The sequence below is a fragment of the Oculina patagonica genome, chromosome 9, assembly GCF_052425735.1.
Source record: "Oculina patagonica isolate OP01 chromosome 9, crgOcupat, whole genome shotgun sequence".
Classification (NCBI taxonomy): Eukaryota; Metazoa; Cnidaria; class Anthozoa; order Scleractinia; family Oculinidae; genus Oculina; species Oculina patagonica.
In genome coordinates this window covers 18,698,660-18,719,559 of record NC_135766.1, presented here as the reverse complement: position 1 = coordinate 18,719,559, position 20,900 = coordinate 18,698,660, and the positions used below count along the sequence as shown (strand labels likewise).

The 20,900-nt window shown below is 38.6% G+C and overlaps 2 protein-coding genes across 5 annotated transcripts in view; one reads left to right on the top strand and one right to left on the bottom strand.

The window, feature by feature from the left end:
• The window catches only part of LOC144666335 (uncharacterized), an 84,345-nt gene that overhangs the window by 42,420 nt on the left and 21,025 nt on the right, over window positions 1-20,900 (top strand). The gene's annotated exons all lie outside the window — the stretch shown is intronic.
• On the bottom strand, window positions 9,907-20,544 carry LOC144666346 (uncharacterized). 3 transcript variants are annotated; one of them, XM_078527757.1, is made up of 7 exons: window positions 19,781-20,544; window positions 19,564-19,712; window positions 15,304-15,612; window positions 14,455-14,775; window positions 12,460-12,738; window positions 11,734-11,816; window positions 9,907-11,164 (listed from the first exon to the last, which is right to left on the bottom strand). In XM_078527757.1, exons 1-7 carry the CDS (start codon window positions 19,858-19,860, stop codon window positions 10,499-10,501), a joined length of 1,887 nt encoding a protein of 628 aa, XP_078383883.1. In that variant the 5' UTR covers window positions 19,861-20,544; the 3' UTR covers window positions 9,907-10,498. The 3 variants fall into 3 exon arrangements, with proteins under 3 accessions (XP_078383883.1, XP_078383882.1, XP_078383884.1); XM_078527756.1 differs by having other exon boundaries at window positions 19,564-20,181; window positions 20,225-20,542; XM_078527758.1 differs by lacking the exons at window positions 19,564-19,712; window positions 19,781-20,544 and adding an exon at window positions 16,804-17,457.

Here is a 20,900-nt window from a genome sequence, read left to right as displayed (position 1 = left end):
GTAAACATCTCCGCCCCTCAAATCTAATGGGTGGACCAGTTTTACGGGGCCTACTTTGCATTTTCTTAGTGTTTTTTCTTCAGCCTCAAAAAATATTATGTTCCAACTCTTTCCTTATTATCTATAAAAAATGTTTATGTGTCAAATTAACTAACATGTCCTCCTGTCTATTTTTAACATATGCTTTATGATCAAATGTGAACAATTTCCCGTCTGTTCTTTAGTTTAAACAATTAAAAAGCTGGCATAAATGGCGTATTGAGGCGCAGTGGAGTAATAATGAGCGCGATCAAGTGGTTCAAGCTTGAGCCGACCAAGAAATTAATAATGTGTTCCTGGGTACGTAATTGCTCTCGCGTCTCTAAGGAACTAGCATCTCATCTAGTGGAGTGTAAAAAGTACTGCTAGTCACTTCATGCTCAAAAATTGGTCTTTAAATTTATAAATGGCGTAGAGTAGACAAAGAGAACCTCACCTAGGACAGGGAACCTCGTAAGGTCTGGGAACTAGATTCGTTCTTACTTTTGTAAAAATGTAAATTTCTTGTCTGACAACACAATTTTCTCTTTACACCCACTTTAAGGAAAATGCATTACCTGTACGCCTTTATTAAAAACTTTTGCTATACTCTAACTGCTTATACCTTTGAGTTTCCCAAACAATAAACTAATAAAAGTACTTAAGAGTTTCTGACTGAGAGATCCAGGCAATATTGCAAAATGTCGGAAGAAGGGGGTCGGCCGATCTCCACCATATTTATACGGTATGGAGGCCTTACCTAACTAGTAACCATGGTAACATTTTTTGATTGATTGACTTTATTGTTTTCGAGAACAGACCACCCCCTCAAAAATTGCCCCAGTGGCGTGACAAAAGTTGTGATTTTAGGTCAACTTTAGCAGCGTATATCTCTAGATTTATTCAAGCAACAGACTCCAATTTACATCAACATAACACTTGTCCTTTGGTTGTTTAAATGCATACTAGAACAAATCTTCTCTGTATGTCATTCACGATCTGCATGCAAACTAAGAAGGCATGCTTCCCGACATTTTCAAAAGTCGCAAAACTAGGCATTTTCGAATTCCAGTTTCTCAAGGGTCCGGGAAGATACAAATACAAAACAAACTGCAAGTTACTCACCATACATAGGAATATGTTTTAAGCCAGTGTTGAAATTGGACCAGCGAATATATATTTTTTAACTTTTCACTGTTTTTGCCGCTTCGGCCGATTTCACACTCCCAGGCCAGTACCAAACAATTACGGTTTTTCTGCTGCTGTCGATCTCATTATCCGGATTTCTCCGTTTGAACGCCTTCGATAAGTTTAAAAAACAAATAGCTATGGTTTCTTGTTAAAGTATTTATGATTTGGCTGCAAGTTGTATTCCTTTTAAGCGAGAGCCCAGGTAACATTTTGCCGTAGATTGCGTGACAGCCATAGAACACGAAGCCTTCAGTGTAGCCATCAAACCAAACCAATATTATCGCGTTGATTAACAGAATGTTGCCTTTTCTTCATGAATACTTGCTCCTGATCCATAAAAAGCCTTAAGACATCCCATGAAAGAGTCCAGAATTCAGTAAACAACAGGGAAAATATTGTCGATCTTCGTATGTTTGCATAAACACTTGGCACTAATTTTCGTCACCTTGAAGCTTGGTTTTGGTCCGTTAATTCGCCTGATAATTACGATCCATGTTACTTAGTCGCATTAAGAGGTGGATGTCATTTGCTCAGCCGTTATACTGCCATAAGTAGCAACGATACTTTGGCGAAATCGTCACACAACTTCATAAATCCTTGCAGGTAGACTGTAAGGATGGGCCGATACTCGATACCAAATATTCGATACACCGATATTTTGACAATTTTGAAAAGTATCGATACTTTCGAAAAATATCGCACTTTCGATACGTTTTCGATACTGCACACGTGACCTGAGCCTGCGGTCTTCTGGTCAGCACGTGAGGTTTGAAAATGCGATTTTGCTCAAAGAAATATTGATGTTCTTGTCAATATTTGAATTTTTCTTGCCTTGACTTGATGTCCACACATTGCTGATGCAACAGTGAACCGAAAAGACCAAAATCAACATTCTTGGCTAACATTTATAACGCCAGGTCTGTCCTTTGTATGGTCATGTGACAAACCAATGACGTCAGGACAGAAATGACGTCATAATATCGATATCGATATCGATATCGAGAAAAAAGGCAAATATCGTATCGATATCGTATCGTTTTGAAAAACCTGTATCGGCCCATCCTTAGTAGACTGGGTATTAGAAAGGCCTGTTGAAATGAAGTGTTTGAAGGGGGGAGGGGAGGGGGCGGTTGGGAAGCGGGGATGGCCTGCGGGCAGTGGCGGTGCTGATGTGTCACTTGTTAAAGTAAAATTCTGATCAATATAATAATTTACAACAATTTTTCAAATTTTACATTTTGTTGTTTATGAATTATCTTAACAATTTTCATTGGCGACCTTTATTTCCTGTCTTTGATATGCATCATAGCCTAGCCAGTTTCCGAATAAAACTTTTAAACATTGCTGATGAACGTAACACAATAGGCCTGGTTTTTAACCGCCCCATCTGAAATATAAGACTAGAATTGCTTTACCATCGAATTATTCTTTTCTGTTTCGTGATAGAGTGGTAATTCAATTACCTGCAAACAGACAGGCTTATTTACTTTGTCGTGCTTCATAGAAGGAAAAACAAACAAAGGACCAGTGTTCACATATTGAAAAAGTACAAATGGATCAGCTAAGAACTGTTCCTGTAAGTTTGAAGAATAAATTTAAGTATTGGCATGGGGGTTAGAAATCGCTTTGAAGCCTGACGTTCGTCTGAAGACGTACCTACATTAAACGAAAAATACCAAAATTACAGTCAGGAGTTGACATTAATACTCTTTATAAATTCTGACGCTGACTTATTTGAGCGTAAACAACGCTCATAGGTCCTCATAATGTGCTCAAGACGTTTCGACCGAGAATCTTCGGTCTTCTTCGGTTGTTATCATGGCATAAAACGGCTTTTTAACGGTTTCACATTGTACGCGCGCGCGAGTGACTAATACAAATACACGCGAACGCTGCGCGAGACTATGAACATTATGTAAGTGAATTATATACATCAGAGCAGTCCGTGTTTGCGACAAAAACTCTAAGATCGCGCAACACGCGAACACGTTTGGCCATGATATGGATTTCAATCATGCAGCGGTGGTGGACAAGTCAGGCGATTACCACAAGAGGCTTTTCCTAGAAGCGTGGCATTCGCAGAGGGACCAGAATGCGGGAAATGAACACATAGACATCCCTGATGTTGTAGGAGGGAATTTTATTGCGTCACACCTTAATTCACAAAGTTAGCATAATTAGCTTCTTTTTTTCCCTTCTATACTTCATTAGTGTTATTTAGTTCGTGTTTGGTATGTGTTTACACTTTTGGCATATGTACCTCGCTGGTTCGTTTCAAATGGGCTGGCTTGATAGACGCAAGCTTTTACAAGTTTTCACCTATCCCACTGCGCAAGGTGCGAACACACACTTCAGAAAAAAATCTCGTATTCCAAAGAAATGTCTTTAAACATTATCTCCTTAAACGTTCGAGGCCTCAACAAATCAATCAAAAGGCGAAAATTGTTCAGATGGCTTCATCAAGGAAAATATGATATCGTTCTCCTTCAAGAATCCTATAGTGACTCGGCCATAGAGGACTTTTGGCGAGCGGAGTGGGGAGGAGATATATTTTTTTTCTCACGGTTCGAAACATAGTAGAGGCGTCATGACTTTATTTCGACCTTCTCTAAACGTTAATATTTCAGACGTTCATTTGGGAAAAAATAGTAGATCTCTGATTATAAGCGCAAACATTAATCAAGAAGAGCTTTGTCTCGTCAACATATATGCACCAAACGACCAAACGCAGCAAGTCAACTTCTATACTAAGCTCATGGACGTTATCCGTCGATTCACAAATGAAAAAATCATCGTCGGCGGAGATTTCAATTGCCCGCTAACCGCTCTTGACAAGTTCGGCGGAAAAGATATTCACCACAAAGACAACGTTTTGAAATCTATAGAAAATCTCCGCAATAGTTTCAATCTTGTAGATGTTTGGAGAAATCTTCACCCAACTGATGCCCGTTTCACCTGGAGCAACAGTTCCGGAAAGATAAAATGCAGGCTAGACTACTGGCTAATTTCAAAACAATTAATTAAACAAGTCGAAAGCAGTGACATCAAATCTTATTATGATTCCGACCACTCTCCGATCACCCTCTTGATCAACCCTGAAGATTCTCAGGAAAAAAAAGGTCCAGGTTTCTGGAAGTTCAACAATTCTCTTCTCGAGGACGAAGAATTCGTCAACAAAATGTCTTTCATCATAAGAAATGCTGCTCAGAAGCATAAAGCCACACTTGACAAACGGCTCCTTTGGGAAATGATAAAAATGGAAATTCGCATATTTGCAATCCGTTTCTCAAAAAGAAAGGCAAAAGAAAAAAAATCTACAGAATTTAAACTACTCGACAATTTGAACAATATTAACAGCCTTATTGACCAAAATCCAGAGGACCAAGATCTTCTGAAAGAAGTAAAAATCCTTAAGATTGAGCTCGATCAAATCGCAGAAAAGAAAACGAAAGGTTGTATTGTTAGAAGCAGGGCAAGGTGGTATGAAGCTGGAGAGAAATGTAATAAATATTTCCTCAATCTCGAAAAAAGAAGCTACAATAAACGACATATCACAAAATTGAAAACGTCCGAAGGCTTCACCACACAAGACCCGCAAATTATTCTCAATGAAATGAAAACATTTTATAGTGATCTCTACACCTCTCAATTCCCGAAGGATACTCCTGCGCGATCTTCGACTTTTCTCCAATCTAATTCACTTCCAAAGTTAAATGAAGACATGCAGACAGTGTGCGAAGGACTAATAACCGAAGAAGAATGCTTAGATGCTCTAAAAACCTTTCAAAAGAACAAAACCCCCGGAACAGATGGTTTAACGGCTGAGTTTTACCTCCGATTCTGGAACGAAATCTCTAGTCATCTGGTTCTCTGCTTTAATGAAGCGGCAGCTTTTGGCGAATTATCCATTTCACAAAAAAGAGGAATTATTTCGCTAATTCCCAAAAAAAGCAAAGAGCTTCTTCAGCTCAAAAATTGGCGCCCTATCTCACTTTTAAACACCGATTATAAAATAGCGACCAAATGTATAGCAAGACGCTTAGAAAAAGTGCTTCCTCACTTAATAGAAAGAGATCAGATGGGTTATATTAAAGGTAGATATATTGGTGAAAATATACGATTAATTTCAGATATTATAGAACAGTATAGCAATCCAAACAAACAAGGAATGATTCTCTTCTTAGATTTCGAGAAAGCGTTCGACTCTCTAGAATGGTAATCAAAGAACGCAAAACGTCGTAACAGCAGATAATGTTTCTGCCAAAAAAGCTCGCTCTCTGCTCGTCGGAAAGTCCTTTCGCCCACCCACTGTAGAACACCGCCTACAGAATCAAAATGTTACGGACTTGGAAGCCATCTATGAACTACCTTTCAAAATCACAATAGAAAATAAACTAAGAAGCTTTCAGTACAAATTAATCCATAACATTCTCCCCACAAACCAAAGACTATATAAAATGAAGATAAAAGCCTCACCAGTATGCGAGTTGTGTAATTATGTAAATGAAACACTAGAACACATGTTTTGCGAGTGTCCTAATGTGAAACAGTTTTGGATAATGGCAATCGAATGGTGGAACGTAAAACGCTTTGAAAACATAAATCCAAAACCTATTGAAATTCTTTATGGCTATAAACCAGGATCTTCTAGTTTTTATGCGCTAAACCACTTCTTTTTAATAGGCAACTATCACATTTACCTTTCAAAAATCAAGTCTGAAAATCCAATGTTTGAGGTCTTTTTTTGTTTGCTTAAAAGTAAAATTCAATCAGAAAGAGAGATTGCTATCAGAAATGGTAATTATAATAAACATAGGAACAAGTGGACCACCCTTTGTAGCAGTGAAAACACATAATCTCTTTTGTTGTTACCCAAAGCCGACTGCTAGCTATATATTGTGTGTGTGTAGTTGTATACCTTTCTTTTGCGCTTCTAGCGTACTTTTTTTTTTCTTCTTCTTCCGTCGTATTATTACAAGTATTGCAAAAAAAAAAAAAAATAAAAAAAAATCCGGTTTTTGTGTATTAGTGTTGTCTTTATTAGTGTTTAAGTATTGTAAGTATTGTGCTAGCTGTTCTTGTAAGTGTACTTATTATTGTAAGTAAGGCGTCAATTATCTAAATAAATAAATAAATAAATAAATAAAAATAAAAAATAAAAAAAAACAAGCATGCGCCGAATATATTACCGTGCACCTACGTAAGCAATCCTAGAGGTCCTTTGTTTTTTTACACGTGGAGGCTCCGTTTTCTTGAGGTCCAAATCCTTACCCTTCTTATATACTTTTTGACACAAAAAGTAACCATTTAAACCTGCGGTTTATAATAGAAAATGGTACCCCTTTCGAATACCTACAGGAAGGATACTGCATTCCTTTTTTCCTTTGTTGTTGTTGTTTTTGTTTGTTTTGTTGACGTTTTATAATGATATACTTCTTCAATGTTTTATGTAATCGACCGAGATATTTTTGAAGGTCCTTTTATAAACTACACTGAAAGTTTTCTCTGCACTTTTATAATTGTAATTCCAATGGAAACCTCCGTTTATCGTTTTCTGTAAAGAGTACCCCCCGAGCCTCTCCAGTTTCCCAAAGGTAAACCTTCCGGTCACGTGGGTAACGTAACCAATTGAAGGGTAAAAATTCTCCTGAGGAAAAGCTAACAAAGCCTGTTGGTAAGTTTTGTAAATTGAATGAAATGGAAAATATAGGAAACTCATTTTTTGCCAGGAACAAAATTTAAAGTTGTTCTATTTCATTTCTCTACGTAAAGCATATACCGTACAATTGCTTACGTGACGCTGAGAACAACAGCTATTGTCAAAAAAGTTTTCCCCAAGGACCTGAAAAGTTACGTTGCAGCGGCTGCTTTTTGATAAATTTGTAAAGGTTGACATCCGAATTGCCTTTCTGATTACTTTACATGTAGGTACGTCATCAGACGAAAGTCCGGCTTCAAAGCGGCTGTAATTACCTTTCTTACCCACAATACTTGAACTTATTCTTTTAACTTACATAAAAAGTTCTTAGCTGATCCACTGGTACTTTTCCAATTTGTTAACAACGGTACTTTGATTGTTTTTCTTCTTTGAATCTATTAAGAGCTACACGAAAGGTCTGATATTCCCACGACAAAATAAACAAGCCTCTCTGTTTGCAGGTAATTGAATTACCACTCTATCACGAAACAGAAAAGAATAATTTGATGGCAAGGAAAGTCTATTCCTTTTTTTCTAGATGGGGCGGTTTAAAACCAGGCCTATTGTGTTACGTTCATCAGCAATTTTCAAAAGTTTATTCGGAAACTGGCTATGATGCATGGCCAAGCATATCAAAAGAGGAAATAAAGGTCGCCAATGAAAAATTGTTAAGATAAACAACAAAATATAAAATTTGGAAAATTGTTGTAAATTATAATATAGATCAGAATTTTACTTTAACAAGTGACACATCAGTACCGCCACTGCCCGCAGGCCATCCCCGCTTCCCAACCGCCCCCTCCCCCTCCCCCCTTCAAACACTTCATTTCGGCAGGCCTTTCTAATACCCAGTCTACCCGCAAGGATTTATGCACCTATCAATGTTAAGCCCGAGGGGGGGGGGGGGTCGGGCATGGGGTGGGGATTTTGACATTTTCTATAAAAAAATGTCAAATTCCCCACCCCCGGGACAAAATAATTGGTCAAAATCCCCATGAAAGGTGGTCAGATGTCCTTCAAACCTTCTATATATGACCAAAATCCCTATCCTGGGGCCATCACGTACAATCAAAATCCCTACCCTGGGGACCTACCTCACGATCAAATTCCCGTGGTTAGCCCGACCCCCCCCCCCCCCTCGGGCTTAACATTGATAGGTGCATTAGGAAGTTTGTGTGACGATGTCGACAAAGTATCGTTTCTACTTATGGCAGTATAACGGCTGAGCAAATGCCATCCACCTCTTAATGCGACTTAGTAACATGGATCGTAATTATCAGGCGAATTAACGGACCAAAACCAAGCTTCAAGGTGACGAAAATTAGTGCCAAGTGTTTATACAAACATACGAAGATCGACTAATATTTTCCCTGTTGTTTACTGAATTTTGGACTCTTTCATGGGATGTCTGAAAGCTTTTTATGGATCAGGAGCAACTATTCATGAAGAAAAGGCAACATTCTGTTAATCAACGCGATAATATTGGTTTGGTTTGATGGCTACGCTGAAGGCTTCGTGTTCTATGGCTGTCACGCAATCTACGGCAAAATGTTACCTGGGCTCTCGCTTAAAAGGAATACAACTTGCAGCCAAATCATAAATACTTTAACAAGAAACCATAGCTATTTGTTTTTTAAACTTATCGAAGGCGTTCAAACGGAGAAATCCGGATAATGAGATCGACAGCAGCAGAAAAACCGTAATTGTTTGGTGCTGGCCTGGGAGTGTGAAATCGGCCGAAGCGGCAAAAACAGTGAACCGTTAAAAAAATATATTCGCTGGTCCAATTTCAACACTGGTTAAAACATATTCCTATGTATGGTGAGTAACTTGCTGTTTGTTTTATATTTGTATCTTCCCGGACCCTTGAGAAACTGGAATTCGAAAATGCCTAGTTTTGCGACTTTTGAAAATGTCGGGAAGCATGCCTTCTTAGTTTGCATGCAGATCGTGAATGATATACAGAGAAGATTTGTTCTAGTATGCATTTATACAACCAAAGGACAAGTGTTATGTTGATGTAAATTGGAGTCTGTTGCTTGAATAAATCTAGAGATATACGCTGCTAAAGTTGACCTAAAATCACAACTTTTGTCACGCCACTGGGGCAATTTTTGGGGGGGTGGTCTGTTCTCGAAAACAATAAAGTCAATCAATCAAAAAATGTTACCATGGTTACTAGTTAGGTAAGGCCTCCATACCGTATAAATATGGTAGAGATCGGCGAACCCCCTTCTTCGGGCCGCTGCCTGGATCTCTGAGTCAGAAGCTCTTAACAGGAAATGGAAGCCAACGTGAAGTGGGCACACAATTGTTATGTCTAATCGGCCAGAAAGCGAGCTTTTTAAGGGCCTTGAATGCCCTCTTAACAATTCCCAGAGTATTTTTTATTACAGTTTTATTTCATAAACTAGCAGTTAACGTTCGTAAACTATAAGTTCATGGGTTATATTTGGAAAGTATTATCGGAAGGGTTATTTTTTCGTTGGTGGATAGGACATATTTTCGGGGCGGGGGGGGGGGGGGTGTATTTCGAAATTTAACAGTATGTGATAAGAAATAGCGGAAGTTACTGTGGTTAGGATCGGATGGAATTGAATCGGAATCAAAAAATGTTTCCAGAAATCGGAGCTAAAATTGCAGTGTTCGACTTAGTGAAGCACATGCAAGGAAAACGACGTTGGTTTCAGTTATCGCGAGGCTTGATCACGAGAAATCGAGGGTTTGTGAAATCAGAATTCTAGTGTATGCTCCGTGTTAGGTAGCATAGAGCCTGCGAGCAGGATCTCTATTCGGGGGCAACTTGACTCTCTCTTCGAGCGTCGAAGGCGTGACGCCGCGAGTGCCGAAGGTGGGAGTTTCGCAGGCTCTCTATTCGAGGGCGACGTGAACACTTGGAAGCGTACGTTTTGGTTGAACGAGCCAACATCTTAATCCAGCATTGTGTTAGTGTACGAAGGAAACGCAGTTATGTGAAAACTTAGTTAACTGAGCTCAAATGTAATTTTTAATTATTTAATAGCACTGCCTTACTTTACAATCTTTTGTTCTTGCCTTCCTCATTTCTTTATTGACATGCTCACTACTTTACATTTCTTTTCTTTCAACAACTTGGTTTTACAAATAGTGCTTAAATATGTTTTCTACTTTGGAATCATTTGTACAGTAATTTTAAGGCATTCACCTGGATAAGAAATAACTGAGACCCAAATAAGGATACAGCAATCAAACCCCCTTGCCACCACTCACAATGGTGTGAACGCATTTTTTTTACAATGTAGATATATTTTGTAATGATTTACTGGAGTACCACTTACGTTTCAAACTTACAAAATAGAAGCGTTTAAAAAAGTATTACCAGGCTAAAATTATTGAAATACTAAGAATTTTAATCCGAACCCCTAAAATAGATGTGCTTACAAAAGGAAGAGCGTTTCACATACTGAATTAATTGAAATTAGTCCTATCAAATCCTAGTTAACGTTGTTGATCAGCACTTATTTTAACACATATATTATTAACAGAAAACTTAGAGTTCAAGCATAATCTGGAACTTAACTTTCTTTGAGATGTAGCTTGTGGTTATTTTACTCAACGGATCCACAGATTTAACGAGTAAGACTGGGATGTGGCGCTTCCTAAACAATTACCCAAATTGGGACAATAACCAAAGTCATGTTCCCTTTGACTGCTTTCTTCAACAAAAGAAACAGAGCCAGTTTCTGTTATTCCAATCCCGTGATCAGCACGTGAGCAAGCACTTCCTCCTCCACCAATCATCATCACTGATCCATCAGAACTCCAGTGACACCAGAAGCCGATCTTGTTTGCACTTTGGATGTCTCCACTGCACTCAGCTTGTTGAAACCCGTCTGTTGACTTGTACTGACCGCCATATTGAACCGTGCAGCTTCCCAGACACTTGTCACTGGCCCAAACTTTACCATTTCTAAAGTCGCCATAACTTGTGATTTTAGATCGGAATGTTTGTCCAGCCAAACAGTTACTTGTGGTCTGTAACAAAGGAGTATGACTGGGGTCATCACTGCGCGTGATCTTAAACTCTCTGCCGTGGACAAACGAAAAGGCTGGTGAGATCATATCAGTGTTAATGAATGGATCTGTTGTTGTTCCCATGGCAGCTTGCTGGTCATACCACCAGAGTCCGTCATTACTCATCCAGGTTTTGCTGTCACTGTTTGAGAATCGAGCGATGAGTATCCAGCCTCTGCTTTCGGCTGTCATGTCACAATAAACCTAAAATGCGAACAAGGCGTTTGGCGCATAAAAAAGCTTTTAAAAGCCCCATAATTGATAGGAGTTATATTTTTATTTTATTGGTTTGTACGGTAGTTTCTCTGACCGCGTGTCATCATAGACTGAGGAAATGTGCAGTGTGAGAAGGCACATACAAACAAACAAATTAAAGAAATACAAAAAAACGGAAGAAGAAAAGAAACATAGACAAAAAGTAATTATTTTGTCCACCTCACTTTTCTTCTATATCGCACAAAGCGCTTAAATGACTGGTTAATCGACTCGTTAAATCTAAATAAGTTTTTTCTTCTATCAATCTGCGCTGCCTTCGTCAAACACGAGGATGCTGCTTAGATATAAAAAAAAACAAAAATAAAGAGAAAAATTAAAAAAACAAACAAAAACTTCATACGTCGATTTTGTCAGTGCCCTCAAAGCATCATTTCATCGGCTTTTACACTTAATAGGTGTTACCAAATTTCAGTTACATTTCTTTGAAGGTTACGTTTTCTTTATGCCACAAATTCTGTTACAAATTTAGAGTACGTGTGGCTCACGAACAAACGTACCGCATATTTTGAAGTGCTTGTTGGGTAATTTGCGTGATAGATGCCATCACTTTTAGCACGCGCTCCTTCAGTCTGGAAACAAACTGTAGGAAAAATAAAAAGAAGGTGAAAATAGCAATAACTCACAATGCTTTTTCTACCTAAGACTTTTCGGAAGCATAAGGTAATATAGAAAAGGCGAAAGGCTGCCCGAGCCTCCACTCAATATTTTGCAGGCCTTTTCTTTTGTAGTTGATCGAATATCCAAATTAGTGCCCTGATACAAAAGCGGATTCTGAAACAAAAACATCACTAGAACATAATGAATGCCAACAAATAAAGAAGTTTTGAATTTTAAGATAAATCAGAGTAGGTCAAGATTTGCAATCAGTTACTATGCATGGATAGCTTCTTTCCTGCTCTAATTCGACCCGAGGGGCTGTAGCTTTTTTTGCTTGTATTTCTGCGGGGAGGAGTGGGGAGGGTAAGAGGGTGAGGTAATGCTTTTCCCTTGATCGGTATTTAACATATTACTAAAGAACTGTTGGCGATTTTCAGTTCAGTTTCAGTTTAGTTCCAAATTATTGTGTGGTGTTATTTCGACAAAATCTCAAAGACGCCAGTAGGGAGGTCCTAGTTAACTTTCTTTTTACTCTGGTAAGTATTCGAACGGCTAGAATCGATTTAGAAATTATAATAAATCGAATAGCCACCGTTGCATGTCAAACGTCATCGAGGTACGCTTACCTGTCTCTAACGCATGGATACCCAGGGCGGTCAGTGTTGATGTGGATCCAAGTTTATTTGTAGCTGAACACGTGTACGTTCCAGTGTCCTCAGGTCTAAAGTCTTCAATGGATAATGATCCGTTGCTGACACTGCTCCGTCCTTTTGGTAAAGCGAAAAGAGGCCGGGTCCACTGAATAACAGGCGGTGGAACACCAAAAGCTTCACATGTTATGTTTGCTGTTGCTCCTTCGTTTATTGTATACGAACGATCTGGTACTTTAGTCAGCTTGGGATAAACTAGAACATAGCAAGAATAAAGTTAACGTGGTAGTAATCAAGGAAATCGGACAAATCTTTTGAATAAATTATGGCAATTAAAACTCGAAAATCAGTTTACCCCAACTGACTACCTCACGTTTATACGTTTTCGTGGCAGGGCTTTAAACATAAACACCAATAAATTTTAAGCAAATGAATGATCATCGCAGTAATGTACTCAACTCTAGCAGTTGAGAAAAGCCAACCTGAAAAAAAATTCAGGCTTGAACGGGAATCGAACCCATGACCTCTGCGATACTAGTGCACAGGTCATGGGTTCGATTCCCGTTCAAGCCTGAATTGGTTTTTTCAGGCTTGCTTTTCTCAACTGCTTAAGTTGAGTACATTACTGCGATGATCATTCATTTGCTTAAAATGTATATCCGCAGTACAAATATATGAATTTCATATATTCATTTCATAAACACCAATAAAGTAAACATTTCCTGAAATCTTACAACACAAGGAAAACATAAGGAAATTGAATCTTCTTTGATGAGTCATTTTTACAGAGCATGATCCATATGCCACAGTTAGCGCTATCAAGGTCCCCGTGTATTTTCGTCTCCAGAGGGAGCGATCCTTTTGGTCAGCACGAGGAAAAATGACCTCGGCAGGAACATGTACAGAGTGCTCGATTTTGATTGGGAGCCCACCATATTTGGGCAGAACTTCGTGAATCGAGGACTATCAAATTGGAACTGGGGAGAGGTCTTTATTCGATATGTTAACCAATGGAATATCGCAGCTTCTGGGTCCTTGTGTTAATATGACTTTGAATTTAGGATGAAATCTATTTTGTTTATTTTTTAGTGAAGCAGGTCACAAGAATATTCTTTCTTTTATAATATATAATGGTTCACGTTTATAGTGTTATTTAAACGAAACTTTGTTTCTTTCTTAAGTTTTACTTCAAGTTAAACCTAATTCCTCGCTAACATTGGCAATATTCAAACACACGCGAAAACTGTTTTTTTAGGCGTTCGCAGTTGGCTGGTCGAAACCGAAATTGGCGCCAACAACAAACAACAAACAAAACCTTTATTTAGACACGATGGGATAAAAAGCTACATAGCTTGTGCGGTCGTGTGTAAATAAGACATTAATATTAGTAGATAAAAACATTAAAACTATATTGAGGTAAAAAACGCTAAACTAATTGCTAAAAATAGATAAATTGCTAAAATTGTTACAACGATAAAAAGATAAAAAGCGCTAAGACCTCTTACAATAGAGATTGTTAAAATTTGTATTTTTAATTATGTTCGACTTGTTGATCATTGTCACAAAACTCCTGAGGGACATCGCCTCGTGACACTATCCCGGTAAAAGGTTCCAGAGCACTGCCCCTCTGTAAGATGCTGAAAGTTTCATGGAATTGGCACCCATCTTGACGCAGCCATAACAGCTTTGTGACCTCACTAGTTTAATTACTTTCATACCGTGCTAATTAATCTTATCCTAAGGACCTCTCGGAGTTGCAAGGCAGTCAGTTACAATTAGCCTTACACAGTCTTTTCGAGAAGACTCAATTATGTGGTGAGTCGCCGTACAAAGTTCCCATGTTGTTATAAATATACAGAAAATTAGTATGCATATACGGCGTGTTTGAAAGTATAAACTGGGAGAATAAAAAAAGGAAACGAAAATTTAACTTTGGTAGTAAACGTAATGACCAAAGTGACTGTGTCCTACCTTCGACGAAAAGATTCGTAATTTTCTGATCCCGTCCCAAAGCATTTATCGCAGTACAGATATACTTTCCAGTTTGGTTGTAAGATGACTTCGAAATTATAAGTTTGCCATCATTTGTGGACACACTCTCATCTCCAAGAGATCCGTTAACTTTGCTCCAGGTCACAACAGGCTTTGGGTTTCCACTGGCCGAGCAGTAGAATGTAGCCGTCTGGTTCTCAGTGACCGTTTGAGTCTCAGGTGACACGGAAATCTCGGGTGATGAAATGGACTCGCCAGGATCTCCCTTCAAACCCATTATCCCTCGGGGGCCAATAGCGCCTGTCAAGATTAAAAGTGGCACATACAATCAATATATAACAGGTTTATAACAAATGAACCCCACTTTTCCATTGTTTACACTTAATGACACATAATTCTTGCGCGTTCAATGGTTGAGAGCCTCTCTCCTCCGCAAAGGTTCTCCAGGCTCCGCGTTCTTACTTTTCACCTCTCCCCATTTCCCAGCCCGTACGAACACGAAGGAGGCCTCTGCAGAGGAGAGAGGCTCAGGGTATAAAGCTTATGCACTGATATCAAACAGGTCATGAGTAACTTGGAACTTGCTGCTGCAGCCTGGGATCGAGTTTCAAGATACTCCGATAGTTGGCGCAACTCTTAATTTTTAAATTTATTTGCTTTTCAGTTTTGTAGTTTGTAATTTCTTTTTAATCTCCCTTAGTAGTTACAATACTAGTCTCATTTCAAACTTACTCATGGAAGTTTCCATTAATCTGAAAGTATTTTTTACATCTGGAAATATCTTTAAAAAATTTAAAATAGTTCCTTTAGGAAAGAAAAAATTCTCACCTTTCTCACCCTTTTCTCCTTTTGTTCCCTGCGTTCCCATAATACCTTGCTTGCCATGTCTCCCAGGTAAACCCATGATGCCTTGGTCTCCCTTTTTACCCTTGGCACCTTGCGCTCCTCGTCTTCCTCGAGAACCTCTGCTTCCTTTCTTACCGGGAGGACCTGGGACGCAAACTTTCTCCATTGGCTGGCACAGTGATGCTGTGTTGAGTTTATTAACCTGTTTGGTAATTTCACTACGAACATCTTCTATAGTGAGAGATTTGTTGCTGACTGAGATCAAGCTGCGACGAACCTTGGTGTTGGGGTCTATAAGAAAGAGGAACTATTAAAATATACATACTGCAGTGATTTGATTAGCGTCTCCTTCCAGTAAGCCCCCCCCCCCCCCACTCCCTTTAAATGTGTTTTGTTCATAGGTACCCCTATTCTAATAAGTGTCTCTTAACCAACACTCTTGTTACCTTAGCGCACCTAAACCAATAGGCGTCCTGTTCTGTTTCAAATACGTCAACATCAGAGCACATTAAGAGCTATTCATGGCTTATCTTTCTTTTGAACTGCTCAAATAATTTAAACATTTTACAAGAACTGGTCTTCGGGTCCAGGCTGTTATTTTTATAAGAGGGCGCAATTCCACCAAGCAAAAGACCTCGCTTTTTTATAATTTCAGATGTTTATATCGGAAGCTGTCTGCCTTGAGCTATCAAAATTAAATAAACGCCCCAGGCGTTCAATCGGATAAGCCGTGGGTCATTACGGTAATGTCACTTGTGCTAGTACAGTGCCTACAAGGCTACTTTCGGTCCCTATGAAGCCCGTGACGGTATGCCAAATATTTTACATCTTACGTCAAGACAAAAATAAATATTAATTAACGACTTCAAGCTAAAAGACTCTGAACTTTTAGGTCGCACCGTATAAAATTGCCTATTTTGGTGTCAACGATACAGGATGTTTGGTTTCAGTATTGTGTGATCACTGATGTTATAAACACACACTTCCTGTCATTCGAAAAGTCACGTATATCTTAAGCTCCTTCTTTCTTCTGCCGTTAAAACAACATTCTTGGTCACTTTGAAGTAGGCTTTTTATCCTTTACTTTTAACATACATGAACTAAATACAGGAGCACCTACTCAGCTTCCAATCAGCGAGGAAATAAAAGCGAAAGTTGTTATTGGTTTTGCTGTATTGGCTAGGGCCTTTGAAAGGGTCACTCGAGTAAACTAACACTGTTTGATCTGTTAAATTTTTTTAGCTGAATATTTAAGTGACAAAAGCTTTTCTAGAACGAATTTTCCAGACATGTTATTCAGTGACTTTCCGAAAAGCAGTTGGCGTTTTCTGGTACACAAAACGTCATTTTTACCTCTCCGAAAAAATTCGAGGTAACGTTAACATTTCACTTGAACCTGAGCGGTATACAGGCTAGCCTGAAATGTCAGTCGTGTAAACTCATTATCGAAACTCTGAACATGAAAAATCGTCCTCTACTTACTCTCTGGCATTTCCATTTCGTCTTTGTGATCTGTTGTCTGCGGTGATCGTATTTTGATGCGCCTTTCGACATTCGTAATGCGCAATTCATTCATCTCCGTTTTCCTGTTTATCGATTCCATCCTCAAACACAGCGCCACAACCAACAACATGGAAATAAAGGACAGAACCGAAGAACTTTTGTGGAGAACGTCGCCACATTTGGCGGAAGATTTCTTGTTTACGTCCATGATGGATTCCAGTTAACAAACCGTTGTTCAATGAAGCTCGACTGCCGTGCTAACTGTTTAATTTCCCTTCAGCAGTTTCATGTTCCTGTCATACGGGACATGCCAAGACATAACTGTAAAGCGCCGGAAACCGTTATTAATTGATCTGTCATCGTTTGAATGAAACTCAGTTGAACCTTTTAACACCAAAATTGATGAATTGAACAGTTGTGTATTGTAAGGTCGTCAGAGTTTTTTAATGTTGTTTTTCTTTTTTTCGAGCGCAGCCGTACGGCATCCTAACAATCCTACATGGTTAAAGACTTCTTAGTTTATGATATAGTGTTGAGACTCCTTGTATTATTAAGAGTGATAAACCACCATATTTTTTATACCCTTGTATACTTCCCCCACCTCCCCTTTTCCACTTTGAGATGGCGGCGAGACCCAACGACTCGCTGGAAATCACAGGAAAACCGTCACTGGAATTTTGTTCATTTTCCCGTTTTTTTTTTTTGGTGCGCGATGGTTCTTTGTATTCCTGTGAGTTTGACGAAGACAGCTTGCTTTGTTACTCTTAACTAATTATAACAAACACAAAACTCTAAAAAAACTCTAAAAGCGTCTCAACTGTTAGAGCTTTCTGTCTTTTTTTCTTTTTTTTTTGGAGCTTCCTGTCTTAGTAAGCTCAAGGCTATCACTTACTTTCACTTCAGACAGGACATTCTAATCTCAAGCTAATTTTCAGTACAACTGACGTTGTAAATGAGTCTTGTCATGTGTGTGACAACAGAGGGTGTAAAGTAGGGAATGCATACGTTATTTTATTAAAAGAAAAAGCCTAGAGAAGCATATTTACAAACTCTCTCATCGCTGACTCATCGTGTTTAGACCAAAGGTGAAGTAAGTTGATATAACAGCGTGCCTATGAGAAAACCAGACAGGGATTGAAAAAGCTCAAATCACCAAGTTCGCTCACTGACATGACCTTGGTGTTTGTTTTCTCCAAATCTGTAACAAAGTAATACGAACTAACAAAGTATCTTGCAGGAATTAGTCGCTTAATTGTAGACTTCGAGATTTTTTCTGTTTTTTTTTTTTTCCTAGAAAGCGCGCATTTAGAGTATTCATTTTTCTATACCGTTGATTGGTCAATTGTATTTTGTAACTGTTGAAAATATCGTACGGATACTAGCGTATGAAGAAAAGAGAGGTTTATGTGTTTAAAAGCGAGTTGTTGTATATTGTGTTCGGCTTTTACGGTCTTGTCTTCGATGTTTTCGGTTTCAGAACTCACGTAAATCTTCGCCTACATTTGAATAAAAGAAAACGAGTGTATATAGTTGGATCGGCTAGTGCGTTTTAGCTGCTCGATAGTTCCAAAGCACTGAAAGAAAAGACCCTCCGATGAAAACTGCTAAGTAAGTCTATTTGTCACCCACGGTCATGTAAGCCAGATTTAAACTAAAACCAGGGCCATATGTCAGATATTTCATTTCTTATACCAAGACAAAAGTATATGCTCCGTATGATTTACATACATCGTGACTTATCTTTTAAGGTCGCATCGTATGAAATAACCGCGAAAGCAGAAGTGGAAAAAAATGTATATTTTAACAATCAATAAAATAATTGAGTGCATATATTGCCACGATGCTATTTTTAGTTGGATCGGCTTGAGAGTTTTAGCTACGCGATAGAACCAAATCACTGAAAGAAGCGACACTCTGATAAAGGCTGCTACGTAAGTCTAACATGGTCGCTGACATGTAAAATATGCCAGATTTTGCGATACACCAAATATTTATTTTCTTATACCAAGATAAACATATATGCTTGAAATGAATTACATACATCATGACTTACTGAAAGATATCTATCTTTTAAGCTCGCGTGGTACTAACATTACTAAACAGCGAAAAAAAGAACTGGACAAACAATTAATTGTCTATTTTAGTAATAGTCGTAGACTGCGTTCAGTCTGTTTCTTTTCCTAGCGTGCTACGCGCAAAAACGATTTATCCGATCGCGCGTAGGATTTCAGGAACAAAAACCGACTTCTCGCAGTTAATAACAGTATTAATAGCAAGCAATAGGCGATTTCTGTTTTCAGCAGTGCGTATGCATTCAAGCTACAGTTGAATTCTGTTATTTCGAACCATCAGGGAAACAAAAAAAAAACATATAAATTTATTTCCTGTACTCTTGATTAGTCTCGTATATCTTAAACGCCCTCTTATCATCTTTAGAAAACAAACATTTTTGCTCACTTCCAAAAATAAAAACATTCTTATTTGCAAAGGTCATGTAATTTTGCATCTTATTAGCCAATTATGACCACAAGTTTGATCCTTTCGAATATTTTATCTAAAAATTAAAGTGGGAGAAACTTCACGGTTTAAACCAATGCGCAAATTTGCGCGGAGCTGTTGTTGCCTTTCCGACGATCCGACAGCTGGCGATTACTCGAAAACAAAACAATTTACTAAAAAAAGCTCATGAAGGCCTGATCAACTCATTTTTATTGTCATTAAAAATTGTCTTCTACTTACTCTCTGGCGTTTCCATTTTGTCTTTGTGATCTGTTGTCTGCGGTAATCGTATCTCGATGCGCCTTTCGACATTCGTAATGCGCAATTTATTCATCTCCGTTTTCCTGTTTATCGATTCCATCCTCAAAAACAGCGCCACAATCAATAGCCTGCGTTGCAGACGAACAAAAATACGGGGGTTTTGTTCGTCTGCAACGCAGGCTACACAATCAACAACATGGAAATAAAGGACAGAACCGAAGAACCTTTGTGGAGAACGTCGCCACATTTGGCGGAAGATTTATTGTTTGCGTCCATGATGGATTCCAGTTAACAAACAGTTGTTCAATGAAGCTCGACTGCCGTGCTAACTGTTTGATTTCCCTTCAGCAGTTTCATGTTCCTGTCATACGGGACATGCCAAGACATAACAGTAAAGCGCCGGAAACCGTTACCAATTGATCTGTCATCCCTTGGAGCAAAGTTTGTAACCTTTCATTTGAAAGGATGATACAACCTAGTTTTTTTTAACATGCATATTATTTTGTCATTATTCTCAGCGCGCGATCGAGCAGGCGGTATTCTCAGAACCCTGCAGGGGTTATTCTAAAAATATACCGAGACTTCTTGGTAATGAAACTCGTCGTGTTATAGAAGAGTGATAGAGCAGTGTATGCTTAACAGTGAGTGAAATATCAGATCTCCTAACTAACCTCAGCTCTTAAATAACCCATCCAAAACATCTTCGCCCCTTTATCTAACGGATTGACCATTTTTTACGTTGCTTACTTTGCAATCTTTTTACGTTATTCTAGATCTTTTGCATTAATTCATTTGGTTATTCCGCAAATCCAAACACCTTCATACTCCCTACCCTCCATCTAAAAAATTACTATGGACCACCCCTTTCCATATTTTTTTCTATAAAAATGTTTCTGTGTCAAATAAACAAACACTTACGCTTGTCTACTTTGAAAGTCCTATGAATACTGCACATGAGAACTGCAACTGATCAAAAGTCGATACTGCTGGAGGGGGGGGGGGGGGGAACCCGGCGATGACAAAAAATCCTATTCGAAGTGACACCCTTATTTGCTTTATGCTAAGGATACCGGTGAATAACATAGATCAGATGCGGACTGCATCTGCATGTTTAGGCAGCGCGGCATCGATGAGGTACATTGACTCATTTGTCAAATCACACTTTCGAATTCGAAAAAAAAAAATAACATCCTACGAAACAGAAATTTATGACTAACCTGAAGCCTAATTCGATTATGGCTCTAATTGTTGGATTTAAAAAAAGCTAAAAAGTTGTTAAAAACGACGACGTTTCGACGTTAGGCTAACGTCATTAT